Below are 18255 nucleotides of genomic sequence, written 5' to 3' on the forward strand. Positions count from 1 at the left end.
ATAGTTCACAGGTCGGTGCAACATCGAGGGCCGAAGGCCTGTTCTACACTGTTGTTCTATGTTCTATCACGTTCCCGGGACAATAATGCATGGGTAATAAATGTGCCCTAGCTAATGGTGCCCACAACCCTGAATTAATATTGAAGTATGTTTCTCCTAGAATTTCCTGTAGTAAGTATCGGTACCTGTTATTTTTATGGCCCTTAGGTCTGGACTGTTCCACAGATGCAAAGATGCTCTCTAAATTGATCCTAACAAATCCATTGAGTTTTAAAGACCCCTATCAGGTCAGTTTAATTACAGTTGCATATATGTTCCACATAATTAGCTATGGTAAATCCCAGGACTCTGATGCTGTTGATGCTTAACTAGACAGGCTTTATTTCATTTTTGAATTTTTTTTAAGCAAATGTATCTTTTCAGTAAACAAAGTTCTTTCGTTTTCACATTGCATGAAGCTCTTAGTTTATAACCATCACTACAGTTCAAAGGCTATAAAGCACTCTTGGACATCCAACAGTCATGCAAGTCAAGACAAAATTGCAAGGCTTACCTTTTATTTCAACTCTCAGTTGATTCTAAATGACATGAGTATCTTCAACCTATAGTTAGATCCTGGCTGAGGTTGACAGGAGGTGGAGTGAGTGAGAGAGTCTCACTTTGGCACAATGATATGAAAAAAGTCTCTTCTGAGTTTGAAATTAAAGGCGAATTTGTGAGTACTTTAGAGAGAATTTGTGGCAAGGGGTGTTCTAGACCTGAAATGTTTGCTATATGCCAGCAGAAGGTTCAGCTTTGTGTCCATTCAAAATGGATCAACTGTAACAACTTGAATTTATACACCTCAGTTAATGTAATAAATATTTCCCAATGTGCTCCATAGGTGTATTATAAAGCTGAGTATGATACTGAGCCATGTAAGGGGACATTAAGGTATATCAGTAAGACTTGGTCAGAGATAAGTTTTAAAGACTGACTTGTAAGGAGGGAAGCAGAGAGGTGAGGTGGTGTCAGGAGGAAATTCCAGAGCGTGGGGCTCCACCAGTGAAGGCCCAGCTGCTGGTGGTAGAGCAATTAAAATTGAGGGCACTCTCGAAAGGCCATATTGGGGGAGTGCAGATTTTTCAAATTGAGAGGCTGGAGGATATTACTGGGATATGGAGGGGACAAGACTCTGGAGGGGTTTTAAATTGAAGATAATTTTAAAATCATAACTGTGTGATTGACGAGGAGCAAGTGTAAGTTTAGGCATGGTCAGCAGAGTTTTAGATAACCTCAACCCCAAGTTTAGAGTTGGAGACCAATTGGGAGTGCATTGGAATTGAGTATAGAAGTAATAAAAGCACGAATAAGAGTTAAAAGCATAAATAACAAGGTTGGTTTTGTTTATGATAATTGCCTAATTGGAATTGTTGCATACTCTGTGCAGTTTAAGCCCATGAAGAAGTTTACTTCACTTTTTCGCTAAAGGCATACAGCATAATAAGAGCAGAAGCGGGCTTTTTTTTTCTTGTGGGATGTAGACATTGCTAGCTGGCCAGCAGTTGTTAACTGTCCCTAACTACACTGGAGAAGGTGCTGGTGAGCTGCCGTTTTAAAACGCTGCAGTCCAAGTGCTGTGGGATAGACCCATAACGCTCTTAGGAAGGGAATTTCAGGATTTTGACACAGCAACACTGAAGAAAGAGCTTTACATTTCCAAGTCAGGATGGTGAGTGGTTTGGAAGGAAACATTCAGGTGGTGGTGTTCCTATGTATCACGTGCCTGTAATAAGATCTATCTCAGTGGTTTTTAAACCTTTCTTGGCGCAAATGGGTTAGTGATCACAGTCATCTTCCATGGTATCGTACACAAAATGCTATTTTGTTGAAGTGTGTAACTGTGTGTCTTTTTAATCCTTATCCCTGCAATTGTTGCATCCTCAGCACCTAGGTGCTGTTCAAGGATTTTCTGATCATTGAACATTAAGCTAGATTTCTTTTCCTGGATACTTTAAAGAATAAATAAAAACCTCTCTTTTCTAAATAGACTCCAAGTCAGTGTGAGGGTCTGGTTTATCTACCTTAAAATAATTAGAAGGTGCTTGCAGCAACTGAACCTTCAGTTCAGTGAGAGATCAATCTAAGTTTATTTTATATGATGCACATATCACACTAATAATTTTTTTATTCATACCTGTATTTGCCTTTTGGCAAGGTTTATAAACTTGACACTACATACAAGCATTTAATTTTTAGAATGAGTTTACCCAGTCATACTAATAATTAATTAATGTACAGAAATAGATGCCCATGAGGAATCAACTCTCAAAATATGTTAACAACCATGTATCTATGGTGTGCTTCCTGTGTTCAGATTCTCCTTTGTCCAAAAGTTGACATAGAGTCATACTACACGTAAACAGGCATTTCAGTCCATGCCAACCATAATTACAAACTAAACTATTCTCTCTGCCTGTGCTTGGCCCATATCCCTCCAAACCTTTCCTAGTCATGAACTTATCCAAATATCTTTTAAACATTGTCACTGTACCAGCATCCACCACTTCCTCTGGAAGTTAATTCCTCACACAAACCATTCTATGTTTAAAAAAAAAAGCCGCTCATGTCTCTTCAAGGTATTTCTCATGGTTTACAGGCACATTGAAACATGCCTTGCAAATACCAGTCCAAACCGCATACCTTCCTGACTGGGATCTATATTGTCATTTCTTCCTTGTAGTTGGGTGAAAGTACTCAAGCACCCCATCCAATGGCCATTACACTGTGCAGTTCACCACCAGGATATTCAGGGACAGACAACAGATACTGTCACTTTGCTAGTGACATTCCTTGAACATGTCAGCAGTGAGTAGCATTGAGACAGTTTAGAGACTTAGAAGGTGCTAGACAATTACAAGTTCATTAGTCCCTTTGAATGTGAAGAATAGTTGCTTTGTTTCTGACCAGCGTTCCATCTGAATTTTCATTATGCGCTGCTTGTTTTAGTTCAAGGAAATTACTTTTCTGTAGCTGTCCATGGGGTATCTTAGACAAAACAACTTGTTTCTGAGTGGTATGCACAATACCTTCATGATTGCTATGTTCATCTGCTGCTGTGCACTCTCCCTGCTTAGAGAGATCTTTAATAGGTCCCCCTCCACTCTGCTACCCCACCATTAAGCCTCAGTTTCTGACAACAAGTTGTAATCAATTTTAGAGAAATTGATGGATGTACCATCCTTTCCCAATACAAACAGTTATAACTAATGCATAAACAAAATACTGTGGTTGTTGGCAGTATGCAGTAAGTCAGGCAGCACCAGTGCAGAGAGAAGCAGAGTTAACAGTTTGGATTGCTGCCATTTTGTTGAACCTGGGAAAAATTCGAGATGGGTCTGGCTTTGCAGTTGCAACAGATAGGAAAAGCGGGCTGTAAAGAATAATTGAGGTGGGCAGTGATAGGCTAAGTGGCAGGAAAGATTAATGGAGCAATGATGCAGGCAATGGGGAAAACGCTAAGATGGCCATGGTATGCAAGTGGGAGAAGTGTATAATTACAATTTAGGAATTTCAATTTTAAATGTGGAAATTTGTACTGGATGGCTAAAATTAACCTGAAAAATGGGGGACTGAATTGCAATAGTCTCCTCTGGTTTATTTACTCCTCTCTTTAATCCTACTTCACTTAATTTCAAATCCATTATGCAACCATTAAGAAGCAACCACTATTATATATTAGGTAAAAATAATTACTGTAGATGCTGGAAACCAGAATCTGGATTAGAGTGGTGCTGGAAAAGCAAGCAGTTCAGACAGCATCCAAGGAGCAGGAAAATCGACGTTTCGGGCAAAAGCCCTTCACCAGCTATTATATATTAGCCTACAAGTGTGTGCACTCCCTGGACAAACCTGTCATTATCAATGGATTTGTCTGCATTTAAAACAAAAGTCTGTGCTCTCTGCCTCCAGAACTGTATAGGTTGCTGTCACTGCCTAGGCAGCAGCAGGGCCTGTGCAAAAATTAGATTAGATTAGATTACTTAGTGTGGAAACAGGCCCTTCGGCCCAACAAGTCCACACTGACCCACCGAAGCGCAACCCACCCAGACCCATTCCCTTACGTTTACCCCTTCACCTAACACTACGGGCAATTTAGCATGGCCAATTCGCCTAACCAGCACATATTTGGACTGTGGGAGGAAACCGGAGCACCGGGAGAAAACCCACGCAGACACGGGGAGAATGTGCAAACTCCACACAGTCAGTCACCTGAGGTGGGAATTGAACACGGGTCTCTGGCACTGTGAGGCAGCAGTACTAACCACTGTGCCACCATGCCGCACATAGCTTCCTGCATCAAAGATTGGGTCCATCCATAACACACAACAATCCAAACCTGTTCTAGCAATTGCCAAAATGTGTTCTGTTTCAAATATTGTGTGATTTTGCTCTGGCAGCCTGATATGAACCTCCGAATTGTAGTTCACAGAGCCCAGCAAGGTGTAGAGCTAGATAGCACAGCGAGCTGAGCCAAGCAGACAGCAGCCAACCACCATGCCTTTTGGAGTGCTGAGCATGTGTGTGTGTATGCATATGCAATAATGTCACTGACATTGCAGTTGTGTCTTTTGGCAAGGTGGTTGTCAACTTTCTATTCCAGGCACACATTAATTGGGCCTGTATTGGGTGGCATGGTGGCTCAGTGGTTAGCACTGCTGCCTCAGCACCAGGGTCCGTGGTTCGATTCCAGCCTTGGGTGACTGTGTGGAGTTTGCACATTCTCCCCATGTCTGTGTGGGTTTCGTCTGGGTGCTCCAGTTTCCTCCCACAGTCCAAAGATGTGTAGGTTAGGTGAATTGACCATGCTAAATTGTCTATATTGTATTAGTCAGAGGGAAATGGATCTGGGTGGGTTACTCTTCGGAGGGTCAGTGTGAACATGGTGGGCCGAAGGGCCTGTTTCCACACTGTAGGGAATCTAATCCAATCTGATGTCACCAAATTCCTGTACCAATGCAATGGCAGGAGACACTAAAAAATGAATTTAGCTGGTCAACGTGTAATGCCATCCTCCTGCTGAAGTGCTTCCATTTTGCGACATCTGCTCTACACAAAAGTTGAACCAATTCTGTAAGGGGGAGGGGGGGCTTTCCCACTGAAAGAACTGCTAACCAGTTCACAATCACCCGATTGTTGAAATAGTATGTGTTGTAAAACCCCAGCTGGTGCATTGTTGTCCTTTCTAGTCTGGGCTGCTACCTGATTTCAGTCAAACAATGATTTAACTGAATCTTAAACTGCCTTCTGAGCTGGCTGAGCATGTTCTGGGCAGCTAGGATGAGCAATAAATGCCAACCTTGCCAGTAATGCTGACAGCCTATGAATGGATAAAAAAGGTTTAAAATTATCTGCTTCATTAAAAAAAAGCCCTCTACTTTCCAAAAGCTGTTGCTATTTAGCTATAATTAATATTAAATTAAAAGTGTGTATAAGGCTAAAATGTATGATATGAAAATAGATGTTGAATTGGATCTGGAGGAGGCCTTGGGTCAAATATCAAACATCATTTTCTGAAGCTGGATCTAAATATTAATTCTCTGGATAGTATCAGAATGGTTCCTGGAATCAGTGACTTGAATGATGTGGAGCAATGGCATTGTTAATGTTAAAGTAGAATACCTTAACGGGAGCTTTAATAAGGTGCTGCAACCCCCCCCAGTTCATTCATAATTACTGGCCCTCGTTTTGGCAGAAAGGTCGCTAACCAAGGAATGCAGAATGACCAAAGAATTGGAGATTCCAGACAATATATGGTCCAAAAGATCCTCAACAGAACAAGTAAAGGATGACTATGGATCTTCTTAATTGTGAAGGGCAAAGAAGGCCGAGGCCAGAAGATGGTCCCAATTGCTCGCCACAATATGATTACCAACCCATTAATAATATGTGGACAGTGATGGCACTGCATGCTCCCATGTTGAAGAAAGTCAGGTACAAGCATTTACCAGAGTATACTGCGATCCTGGAGAGATGACGTCCTTAAATCAAGGCACAGCTGACGACAATGAGAAGGGTAATGAAATGGAAGAATTGTTACAGCAAGGAAAGGTGTAATTCTGCCCATATGTCAGTGCTAGCTCTTGTAAAGTGTAAAGAGATTACTTTAAGGCAACTAGTTAGAATCTGGAATGTTTTGAATGAATAGGTGACAGAAGCAGAGTCAGTAGTAGCTTTTGCAAAAGGAATGTGCCTGATAAGCAAAACAATTGCAAGGCAACGAGGAGAGAGCATCAGAGTTGAGCTGATTGGATAGCCCTTTCGAACGGCCAGTATTGGCACAATGGGTTAAAATCCATTCTGTGATGTGTTATTGTGTGTGGACCCCAGTAGCAGGTGGTGCAATCAAATCGTTGGCCGTTTCCTGAAGAACACTGGACCTCATGATGCTGTAACCATATAGTGGTTTTTTACAAAGGGTTTTTGGTGGCGATTTCAGAGTAAACCCTTCGAGTATGCACCAATATGTAATTATATATTGAAGTATTCCATCATTTATTTGGACAATTAAGTCAACTGCCCATTGTAATCAATTAAAGGTGGGCCTTGTCCATAATCAGTCTGACTATAAATGCTGCAATATGAGTTAATCCTTTTACAGTAAATTGCCCTATAAGGTGTATTTACTGCAGCTTAAGGTCAAGGGCCAATGTGGGTAGTGATATTGTTGGTCTGCCAGCATACTTGTCGTCTTATCAAGCAAGTATGTAACTTCTTGTCCTAATTTTTTCTGGCATATGGATGAAATGATTTAGTGGCCTCCATGGTCAATGTTGTAATTAACAGCTGATCCCGAAATAAGACATACGATCAAATGCAAAGGTGGTCTTTGCAACATTTGCGGAGCTGATTAGCAATAGTTTAAAAAGTGGCTACCGGCAGACGTCAGCTGGAATGAAGTGATAGACTTTGAAAACTGAAAATAGTGATTAGGAGATATTGGTGTGGTGGGAATATCAGTTAATCAGTCAGTGAGGTAACCAATCTAATTCTGTGCAGACATGGGTTCAAATCCCACCATGATGGTTGGTGAAATTTATATTCAATCTGGAATATTGAGCTAGTGACCATGGTAACTATCAACAATTCTTATAAAACTGCAACTAGCTTATTAATGTTATTTAGGGAAAAGAGCAGAACGTTATTTAAATTAAGAAAGACAACAGAAAGATGCAGCACCAGGGGATTTTTGGATCCTCTTACCTGAGTCATAATAAGCTAACATGCAAGTTCATTGTGTATCAGGAAGGCAAATGGATGGTTTGCCTTTATTTCATTGAGAATTGAGTGTAAAAATAGGGAGGTCTTACTAAAACAGCGTTAGTTTAACCACGCTTAGAGTACTGTGAACATATTTCGTCCTGTTACCAAAGCAGCAATATTTTGGCATTGGAGCCATTCCAGAGAAGGTTCATGAAGTCAAATCCAGATCTGGAGGGGTCTGCTAATGAGATGAGATTGTCGGTTGGGCCTGTCCTCATAGGCGTTTAGAAGAACCTTGTTGAAATTTATAATTAAGGTGATCGATAGGGTACATGTTGTTTCCCTTTGTGGAAGAATTGAGGAGAAAGTGAGGTCTGCAGATGCTGGAGATCAGAGCTGAAAATGTGTTGCTGGAAAAGCGCAGCAGGTCAGGCAGCATCCAGGGAACAGGAGAATCGACGTTTCTGGCATAAGCCCTTCTTCAAGAATTGAGGACCAGAGGGCATAGTATCAAAGTAAGAAATCACCCATTTAAGACTGAGACAAGGAAGAATCGCTTTGAAAGTAGTGAATCTGTGGAATTCTTTAATGCCTAGGGCTGTTGAGGAAGGGCCATTAAGTATATTCAAAGTTAGGATAGATTTTTAATCAGTACGGGTTCTGGAGAAAGGGCAGAAAAATGGAGTTGAGGGTTATCAGATCGACCAGGATGTCGTTAAATGGTGGAGCAGATTCAGTGGGCTAAATGACTAGCTTCTGCATCCCATGGTCTTAAGGTTGAAAATCTGCCATTCTTTCCCGGTATGATCGACTCCAGACACACTGCAATGTGGTTCACTCTTAACTGCCCTCTGAAATAGCCTAGCAAGGCACTCAGTGCATGAGCTGTTTGGAATGAGCAACAATGCCGGTCTTGCCAGCACGCCCACATGAATGATAAATGAAAAACAGTTACTTTTGGAATGCAAGTAAGCTCAGTGATGAGGAATTTATGTACACAGCTTGATGGAACATTAAAGAGAGTACCTGGGTTGATGTGGTGATATCATATTAAAATCAATTCCCTGGAGCTAGGTTTATTAAAGAAGTATAAACGAAAAGATAACTGAGGCCACGTAAATCGATGATAGCTTCTTGAGTGGATTAGAATCAGCATTGGTTTTTCTTGTTTGTTAGATTTATTTAGCCTGTTAACCTGTTCAGCTATGTTGTGATGCCATACCTGACCTGCATCCTAACTCTATCTCCTTTAACAGCGCTGGCTCATTAGACTATCTCAGATTTAAACTTATTAGTTGACTTTGCTGTCATTCTTTTTAATCTTATTTTTATTTCTGCCAGAGCCCTTCCCCCTCAGTTATGTTGATTTAAAGTTCTTTCTGGAGCCCTATTTAGCCTTTCAGCTTTGAACTGTGTCCCTGCCTGGCTTAGGCGATGCCCATCCAGAACCATAGCGTGCTCCTACCAATACAATTATCAAAATCCTATCACATGCAACCACTTTCTTGTTCAAATATCTTTGCCACATGTCAGCTTTCCGAATCTATTTCGCCCTATGTAAATTTGCTTGTACTCAAATGTATTGAGCTTGCACAGAATCTGTCAGTTGTTATGACACAAAAGGAGGCCACTCAGCCCATTGTGCCTGTACCAGTTTGTTAAATGAGCATCATGACATGTGTCGATTTCCTGCTTCCACATCCTGCCCCGATAATGTTGCACATCACTCGATTCAAATAATCATCTGAATGCCTTAATTGAATCTGCCTGCACCACACCTTAACTACTGAGTGAAAATTTTCATTTTCTCACAATGCTCTTGCTTCATTTGTAAATCACTTCAAATCTGTGCTCTCTCATTCCTGTTTCTTTTACAACAGGGAACAGCTCCATCTAGTCACCTCATGATTTTGAAAACCTCTCTCAAATCTCCTCTCAGCCATGTTCTCTTCAAGGAGACTAGTCCCACATCTTCAATCTTTCCTCCTAATTGAAGTTTCTCATTCTTGTACATCACTTCTGCACTTTATCGAACGCATTCACGTTTTTCCTATAATTCGGCAGCCAGCTGAGATCTAACAAGTTCAGCATCACCCCCTTGCCCTTTAATGCTTTACCCCTATTAATAAAGCCAAGAACTTTATTATTAATATTAACTGCTTTCTCCACTTGTCCTGTCACCTTCAATGATCTGTGCATATGTGCACTCTGCCCTGCCCTCTTTAGAATTGTACCTTCTATTTTACATTGTTTTTCAATGTTCATCCGACCAAAGTGCATCACCTCACACTTCTCTGCACTGAACCTCATTTGTCACCTATATGCAGAGTCCACCAACTTGTTAATGTACTTTTGAAGTTCCACACTGTCCTCCTCACAGTTTATGGTTCTTACAAATTTTGTTTCATCTGCAAAGTTTAAAATTGTTCCCTGTGCATCAAGATCCAAATCCTTAATGTATTGTAAGGATCCCAATATGAACACCCGTAGAACTCCATTACAAAGTTTTCTCCAGTCTGGAAAATATCCATGGCTATTTCTCTATTTCCTATCGCTCAACCAATTTTTGTATCTGTGTTGCTCCTATATCTCTTATTACATGCTTCACAATTCAATTATGTAGCACTATCATGTGTGCATGAATACCACATTAACAGCATTACTATCATTCAATCTCTCTGTTACCACTTCACAAAATATCAGCAAATAATTCAACATGATTTCTCATTTAGAAATCAATGATGACTCTTATTAATCAACTCAGCTTTTTCCATTTGACTACTAATTTTATCCTGGGCATACTGAGACATTATGGCAAGTGGTCTAGCAGTTTCTCCATTAATTTCATTCAAAATCCTCAGATGCATCTCATCCAGTTCCAGTACGTTGTCAACATTACAGAACATTTTCCTGATTATTTTTGACCCCTCCTTTTGACAGCATTTCCCCCTCTTTGGCACAGCCTAATCAGCATCATCTTTTGTAAAGACAACTGCAAAGTATTCATTTAAAATCCCTGGTGCGACCCATGCCTCCAAATGTAAATCTCCTTTTAGCCTTGAATCAGCCCTGCACCTCCTTTAACTACCTCTTCTTATTTATATGTCTGGAGATGATGTTGAGATTCTCCTTTGTATTACCTGCTAGTCTTTTCTCAAAATTCCCATTTATTTATCTTATACACTTTTTCATCTCCTGTCTAAACCTTGAGTATTTCGTTTGGTTCTCAACTGTATTTTCTGCATTAAACTTGTCAAGAACACTTTTTTTCCTTTCTGACATTAATTTCTCCCTCCATTGTCATCAAGGAACTTTGGATTTATTTGTCCTACCTTTCCCATTTGAGGGAATATGCCCAAGCCATCACCTCTTTGAAAGTGGCCCATTGCTTGGTTACTGTTAATCATGCCAACCTTAGTATGTAGACAGGCAGAAGAGGGGAGAGGCCATTTTGGATTTGGTGCTTGGCAATAAGCCAGGACTGGTGTCAGATCTCGCGGTGGGAGAACACTTTGGTGATAGTGACCATAACTGCCTCACATTTTCCATAGCCATGGAGAGAGAAAGGAGCAGTTACCATGGGAAGATATTTAATTGGGGAAAAGGAATTTATGACGCTATCAGACAGGAGTTGGGAAAGTACAGACTGTGAGCAATTGTTCCACAGAAAGGGGACAGCAGACGTGTGGAGACTGTTTAAGGAGCAGTTGCAAGTGATGCATAAATTTGTTCCTTTGAGACAGGCAAGAAGGGGTAAGATTAATGAGCCTTGGGGTGGCGAGAACAGAGGAGCTTCTTGTCAAAAGGAAGAAGGCAGCTTATGTAAGGTGGAGGAAGCAAGGGTCGAGCACAGCTTTAGAGGATTACAGGCTTGATAGAAAGGATCTTAGACATGGACTGAGGAGAGCCAGGAGAGGGCATGAAAAAGGCTTGATGGGGAGGATTAGGGAGAACCCAAAGGCATTTTACTCGTACGTGAGGAATAAGAGAATGATCATGGAGAAGGTAGGGCCGGTCAGGGATAGCTTAGGGAACTTGTGTGTGGAGTCTGAGCAGATAGGGAAAGCCCTAAATGAGTTTTCACTTTGGTTTTCACTTCACTTCAAGGAAAGGGACCTTGTTGTGAATGAGAACTTTGAGGAGCTGGGATACAATAATACAATAGATCAAGTTTGATGAAGTTGATGTGCTGGAAACTTTGGCAAACATTAAGGTTGATAAGTCCCCAGGGCCAGACCACATTTATCCTAGGCTGCTCCGGGAAGCGAGAAAGGAGGTTGCTAAGCCACTGGCGAAGATCTTTGCTTCGTCACTCTCCACGGGAATTGTTCCAGAGGTTTGGAGGGAGGCGAATGTTGTTCCTCTTTTCAAGAAGGGGAATAGAGAAGTGCCTGGCAATTACAGACCAGTCAGTCTCACGTCTGTGGTCCACAAGGTATTGGAAAGGATTCTGAGGGAAAGAATTTATGACTATTTGGAAAAGTATAGCATGATTAAAGGCAGTCAGCATGGCTTTGTGAGGGGCAGGTCATGTCTCACAAATCTTATTGAAGTCTTTGAGGACTTGACGAGACAGCTCGGTGAAGGTCGGGCAGTGGATGTGGTGTATATAGACTTCAGCAAGACATTTGATAAGATTCCCCATGGTAGGCTCATTCATAAAGTCAGGAGGAATGGGATACAGGGAGATTTGGCTGACAGAAGGTAGAGAGTGGTTGTATTCTTCCTGGAGGTCAGTGGTGAGTGGTGTCCCTCAGGGCTCTGTTCTTGGGCCTCTGCTCTTTGCAGTTTTTATAAATGACTTGGATGAGGAGGGTGAGGTGTGGGTTAGTAAATTTGCCGATGACACAAAGGTTGGAGGTGCTGTTGATAGTATCGAGGATTATTGCAGGCTGCAGCGCGACAATGACAGTATGCAGAGAAATGGCAGGTGAAGTTCAACCCAGATAGATGCATTTTGGAAGGTCAAACTTGAATGCTAAATATAGGATTAAAGACAGGATTCTTGGCAGTGTGGAGGAACAGTTGGATCTTGGTGCATAGATCCCTCAAAGTTGCCACCCAAGTGGACAGGGTTGTTAAGAAAGCATATGGTGTTTTGTCTTTCATTAACAGGGGGATCGAGTTTAAGAGCCACAAGGTTTTGCTACAGCTCTGTAAGTCCCTGGTGAGAACACACTTGGAAAACTGTCCAGTTCTGGTCACCCAATTATAGCAAAGATACGGAGGCTTTGAAGAGGGTGCAAAGAAGGTTTACCAGGATGCTGCCTGGATAGGACGGCTTGTCTTATGAAGAGAGGTTGACTAAGCTCGAATTTCTTTCTCTGTAGAGGAGGAGGAAGAGGTGTGACCTGATCGAGGTATACAAGGTAATGAGAGGCACGGATAGAGTCAATAGCCAGAGACTTTTCCCCAGGGCAGGAGAGACTGGCATGAGGGATCATAGTTTTAAGGTGTTAGGAGGAAGGTGTAGAGGAGACGTCAGAGGTAGGTCCTTTACGCAGAGAGTTGTGAATGTGTGGAATGTGTTGCCAGTCGTGGTGATGGAAGCAGAGTCATCAGGGACATTTAAGCAACTGCTGGGCATGCACATGGACAGCACTGAATTGAAGGGTGCGTAGGTTAGGTTATTTTATTTTAGATTAGGAATAATCCTCGGCACAGCATCATGGGCTGAAGGACCTGTTCTGTGCTGTCTTTTCTATGTTCACTTAATCCTGGCCAACTCTGTTTTTGCCCCATTGAAGACAGCTCTTTGCCTGTTGACTTTTCTCCCACTGTCAAAAATCACAAACATTAGGTTATGGTCCAACAGGTTTATTTGAAAACACACGCTTTCAGAGCCCCAGGCAGCTAGCCAGTGTTTCTCACACTGGATTGTTGTATGTCATTCTCCCTCACCATTTTGAACTGTACGATGCAATACTCACTATCTCCTAAATGTTCTCCCACTGACACGTGATCCACTTAGTCCACCTCATTTTGAAGGATCATGTCCAACAATGCAGCTTTTCTTATTGGATTAGGCACACATCACTGTCAGAAGCTCTCCTGAACACAGTTTAGGAACACTTGCTCCTCACTGGCTATTATACTACCAGTATCCCAGTCTATATATGATTAAGTGAATTCCCCCATTATAACTTGAAATAGCAATAAAACCATCAAGAATGAGTATAAGAACACAGAGTGATTTTGCTAGAATGCTTTCTAGTATAAAATACAAGCACAACAAATTGAGAGGAGGAACTGGGGCTTTTTGTAACATTGCAAATTATGGGAGTAATATAACAGAAATCTGGTTTTACGTGCATGGGGCAAGGTGGACAGGAGCTGGTGAATGTAATTCTCTGCAGTGGAAGTGTTCAGAATTTGGGACTGGAGGTGAAGAGAGAGTGAAATAAAATTTGTAACAAAGAGTTGTGAGGTTGTGAAATTGAGATTATTCGATGAGGAACCGACTGTATCAACATCAAAAGTTAGCTTGGTATTTAAGTGGATGAAGAAAGGGAAAAGGAATACGTGAAGAGGGTGAGTAAATGTCATTTGCTTGAAGGCAGGCAGCATCTTGAATTTGCTTGAGCCAAGTGTGTATTGTTGTAGTTGTATATTAGTCAACATAAAACTTCTGGCTCTTTGATTTTTCTACCACCTTGTCTACAACTGGTCATGGAAGAAATCAAAAAGTTGCCAATAATTTCTTTTGTTCTCATTGTTTGACACTTCAAAGTGAAACACCCTGTATTTAAGACAAACTTCTGTGAAAGTTGTAGCTGTCGAGCATATTTCAAAATGAATTGAATTTGTTTTCAGAAGATGCCTGGTTGTTGTGTGGAATTATTTCCAAGTTGAGGACTTTGGTTGGCAGTACTTGACACAGGAATAACCGTTGCAAGTTTGAATGCTGGGTGGGGGTTACCACTGTTCTTGACTTTGGAGGACTTGTTCTGTCAGAGCTATTTATGCCACTTGCAGTGAAAAATTAAGAAATAATATTCCTCCACTTGTTCTGACATTCATGAAGAATCTAAAGGCTGTGTATTTATGGTTGGTCTTTGTTTCTTAGAAATCGCAGCCAAATGGGCGAGCGGGAACTGAACCATTAGACGAGGAAATTCTTCACCCGTTTGAAAAGCTAATTGTCAAACAACAACTGGACACTGAGAAGAAAACAGAAAAGGTTTGTTAAAGTGTGTGTGTCAGATGTTTTAATTTTTGGATATGATATTTGTGTAAGCACATGTGCTAAACCAGCTATTTCAAATAAGTAATTGTGAGTGATGTTCTACTATAGCAACTTGTATTCAAAGCCTTTTAGTAAAATTAATTATAGAACATTTCAAAGATGTATTCAAAAAGTAGTTACTGGAACAAGGTGGGTGGGATTCATTTTGCAGCTTTACGTGTTTGGAAACAACTGAATGGGTGAGCGTGGATGAATCCTTGTATCCAATAATAAAAACACATATTGCAGTGGTTCAAAGGGATGGCCCATCGTAATCTTGGGCAGCAAGTTTTGACGATAATGTACAGAACTTGACCATGTCTCAAAGATAAGTTCAAAGCACAACATGGTTGAAGTTAGAATTTTACGTTCAACTTGATGAAATACTTTGGTTATGCCTTACAGCATAATGTGATAGTGTAATGTGGTTGATGGTTCTAGAACGTAAGAAATAGGAACAGGAGTAAACCATAATTATATTTTAGGTGAAAGGACAATTTGGGCAAGAATTGCAAGAGAAAGGTGAGGAAGAATTTTTTAATCCAGCAAGTGGTAATGAACTGGAAGTGCGATGTATTCAGGATGGGGGTGGCTATGATTTTTCAAAAGTAAATCCAGTGGGCACGTGGGTGAAATAAACTTAAAAAGCTGCATGGGTAGAACAGAGAAAAGGGATGTAGGAGCAAACTACTGCAGATGCTGGAATCTGAACTGAAAACAAAAAATGCTGGAGATCATAGTGGGTCAGGGAGAAAGTGAGGTCTGTAGATGCTGGAGATCAGAGCTGAAAAATGTGTTGCTGGAAAAGCGCAGCAGGTCAGGCAGCATCCAAGGAGCAGGAGAATCGACGGTTCAGGATTTCCTGAAGAAGGGCTTATGCCTGAAACGTCGATTCTCCTGCTCCTTGGATGTTGTCTGACTTGCTGCGCTTTTCCAGCAACACATTTTTCAGATCATAGCGGGTCAGGCAGCTTCCATGGAGAGAGAGCAAGCTAACATTTAGTGTCTAGATCGCATGTCAGCAGAGAAATTGAATGATTTGTTCCATAGAGAGCTGACAGTCAGTGAGCTGAATATCCTTGCTCTCTGCTGTAAATGCTTTCAAACTCTAAATGCTTAGTTAAAATCACTTGCTCAAGTTTAAAATCTGGTGCTGATGTACAGTTAAATACCTGAGATAGTATGAACAATAAATATGATAGTTCACTTAGCTTTTATCAATTTATAGCAAGGAATAATATTTAGTTGAACTCTAAACACTTGCAGTAGAGATTGTATTTGTTGCATTTAAATGTGGGAAGCTCATTTTTGTGGTAGATTCTTCAGATATTGGAGGTAGAACCCCAGGTTTTACTTGGAAGCAGGAAAGAACGTTATAAATATCAGCATCCTGGCCAATTTTATTTTTAAGGCAGTGGGGAACTTTCAGTTTTACACAATCCTGCAGAGTTTCTCCAGTCACGTTGCAACAGCTAAAAGTCTTTCCAGAGCAGCTTGGCCACACAAACTGCCACAGCTCAAGCAAGTATGACTTGTCACTTTTTTTTCCTGATTTGTTCTTTTCTCCCTCAAACAACTTCCTCACATATTAGACTCCAGTTGTGTTAAATCCACCGCTTCACCTCCCTCAGAAGGAGCAGGCTGACCTCGGGCACTCTGGGTGGCAGCCAAATTTCGTTGCTTCCTCCTGCAACCTTGCTGATATAGAGTCCAACCTCATTTGGGAAGTTTTAATTGCCAATGGGCAAGATTCCAATGTGTAGAACTTCCTTGTACTCAAATGAACGTATGAGCCTTTTAGTAGCAAAACTAAGGCTGCAGTCCTTTTTCAAAAAAAAAATCCATCCAAAATAGATGTATAAACGTGATTCTTTCATGGGCATTTTATTCCTCATACCTAAATGTCTTTGAACTGAATGGCTTGTTAGGCCTTTTCAGAGTGGTTTAAAGTAACCACATTCCTGTGGGTGTGGAATCATAGTTAAATTAATCAGCCATGACACACCTCCAGGGCTGGTGGAACCTGAACCTGTACCTCCTAGGCCAGAGGTAGGGACACAGATGCTGTGCGCGAAGAGTCCTATGGTCTGGAGTCACATGTCATCCTGACGAGGTGAGGACAGCAGATTTCCTTTGGTGAAGGATATTAATGAATCAAATGTGTTCTTATGGCAATCTATATTAGCTCAATGGTCACCATTAATAAGATTAGCATTCAATTTGACTTGGAATAATTGAGTTTAAATTCATCGGTTGTCTTGGTGGGATCTGAACCTATGACCCCAGAGCATTAGCTGAGTCCCTGGTTTACTTTGCAGTACTTTACCATTAGTACATTTCAGTTATGTCCTTGTTGTCCTTTCAAAATGTCATACATGTGTATTTTTCCATTCAACAGTCTGACAGTGCAGACTATAGTTCTCCAGACTTTTCAGCTTCTGGACAGAGTACACTAAATCGCACCTGATGCTCCATGCAATGTTGCCTGTCCACCCATTTCTTAGTGATGCACCACCAATCAACTGTTGATGACTCTGAGATCTGTGAAGGCAGATAAGAGCAAAGAAGCAAATGAACTGAAAGGGGAAAGTTAAAAGAAAAATATTCAAGATTAGTTTAGTGCAAGAATGCCAAAGCTATGTGGTTGAAGCAGATGCGTTGATGTCTTTCATGGAGAGCCACTGGTTATACAAGCCTTTCTAACAGGAGGCTTCAAACTTACAAGAAAGAGCATTGAGTTGAAGAGTTCCAGGGCAGGTTCGGGGAAGGCATGTGCAGAATGAGAATGTTTATTATGGACTTGGGATGGAAATAGAAGGGCAAAGCAAGTGAGGAAAAAAGGGCAGGTAACTTTGCAATTAATTCTTAATTAGGTCTGATTGATGTTGTCACAAAATTACAACCTAGTTTTATGCCAAGAAGGATGGAAACAATATATACAGCTGATTCGTGCTCAGAACTGAGGCTCTGAAGCCAACTGCTACCTTGCGCAGCGATTGAAGAGTTGATCGCAGACATTCAACAAATTAAATTAACCAGTGACTGAAAAGCCTGTGAAAAGCAAGGCCTTGCAGTGAGTTAACAGATGAAAGAGATTAGTTCCAATTTCATAGCCTCTGGACTCTCAAAGTAGTTCACACCCAGCAACAATTTTGAAGTGTAAATCCTGTTGTTATGTTGGTGGATACAGGACAGCATTTCTATCAAACAGCAAATCAGATGAATGGCCAGTTTTTCTGGTTTTGGCAATGGTACTTGAGGGAGGAACATAATCTCTGAATAAGTTGTGGGATAGGTAGTGTTGCAATTTACATAGGAACCTTGATTATCCAAATACCAATTATCCAAAAATCGGATTATCTGAAGGAGATATCAAGGTCCTGATGGGAACATTACGTCAAAGACGTGTTGCCAGCAGTGATCGCGTCGTTTGTTTACAGTGATTAAACAGGTACAGATCCAAATGACTGTATGTCTGCCCTCTCTATCTCCCCACACTTTCCCTGGAGTTATACACTGGGATGTACCCTAACACCCCCCTTTAGATAATCCCTCCAATATTGTCCTGAACAGGGCAAAGGTGGAACCTGTCAAAAAGTTGCAGTAAAAAGTTGTGTATGAGAGTGCTATTGGGAGACTTACCCCACTAAGGCAGCAGCAGCAGTAGCTGTCTTGTTGTTGGTGTCCAGTGCAGCTGCCCTGGAGAGAGGGCAGGAAGGTACAGGGTTGGGGATAGGGCGGGGGCAGGGATGGACGGGGTTGGGGCAGGGGGACTGGCATTGGATGGG

At 41.3% G+C, this 18255-nt stretch overlaps 1 protein-coding gene across 3 annotated transcripts in view; it reads left to right on the forward strand.

Moving 5' to 3' along the window:
* The first annotated feature begins 218 nt into the window (after nt 1-218).
* Nucleotides 219-18255, forward strand: part of LOC122548828 (protein LYRIC-like) — an 81408-nt gene continuing 63371 nt past the window's right edge. For 2 of the 3 annotated variants that reach the window (XM_043687643.1, XM_043687645.1), the window contains exons 1-2: nt 219-287; nt 14309-14422. In XM_043687643.1, coding sequence (XP_043543578.1) covers nt 234-287; nt 14309-14422 — 168 coding nt within the window. In that variant the 5' untranslated portion in view covers nt 219-233. Of the gene's footprint in view, nt 288-6031; nt 6056-14308; nt 14423-18255 lie in introns of those variants that run through there. The other variant, XM_043687646.1, reaches the window with a different exon arrangement.

The sequence above is a fragment of the Chiloscyllium plagiosum genome, chromosome 4 (assembly GCF_004010195.1).
Source record: "Chiloscyllium plagiosum isolate BGI_BamShark_2017 chromosome 4, ASM401019v2, whole genome shotgun sequence".
Taxonomy (NCBI): Eukaryota; Metazoa; Chordata; class Chondrichthyes; order Orectolobiformes; family Hemiscylliidae; genus Chiloscyllium; species Chiloscyllium plagiosum.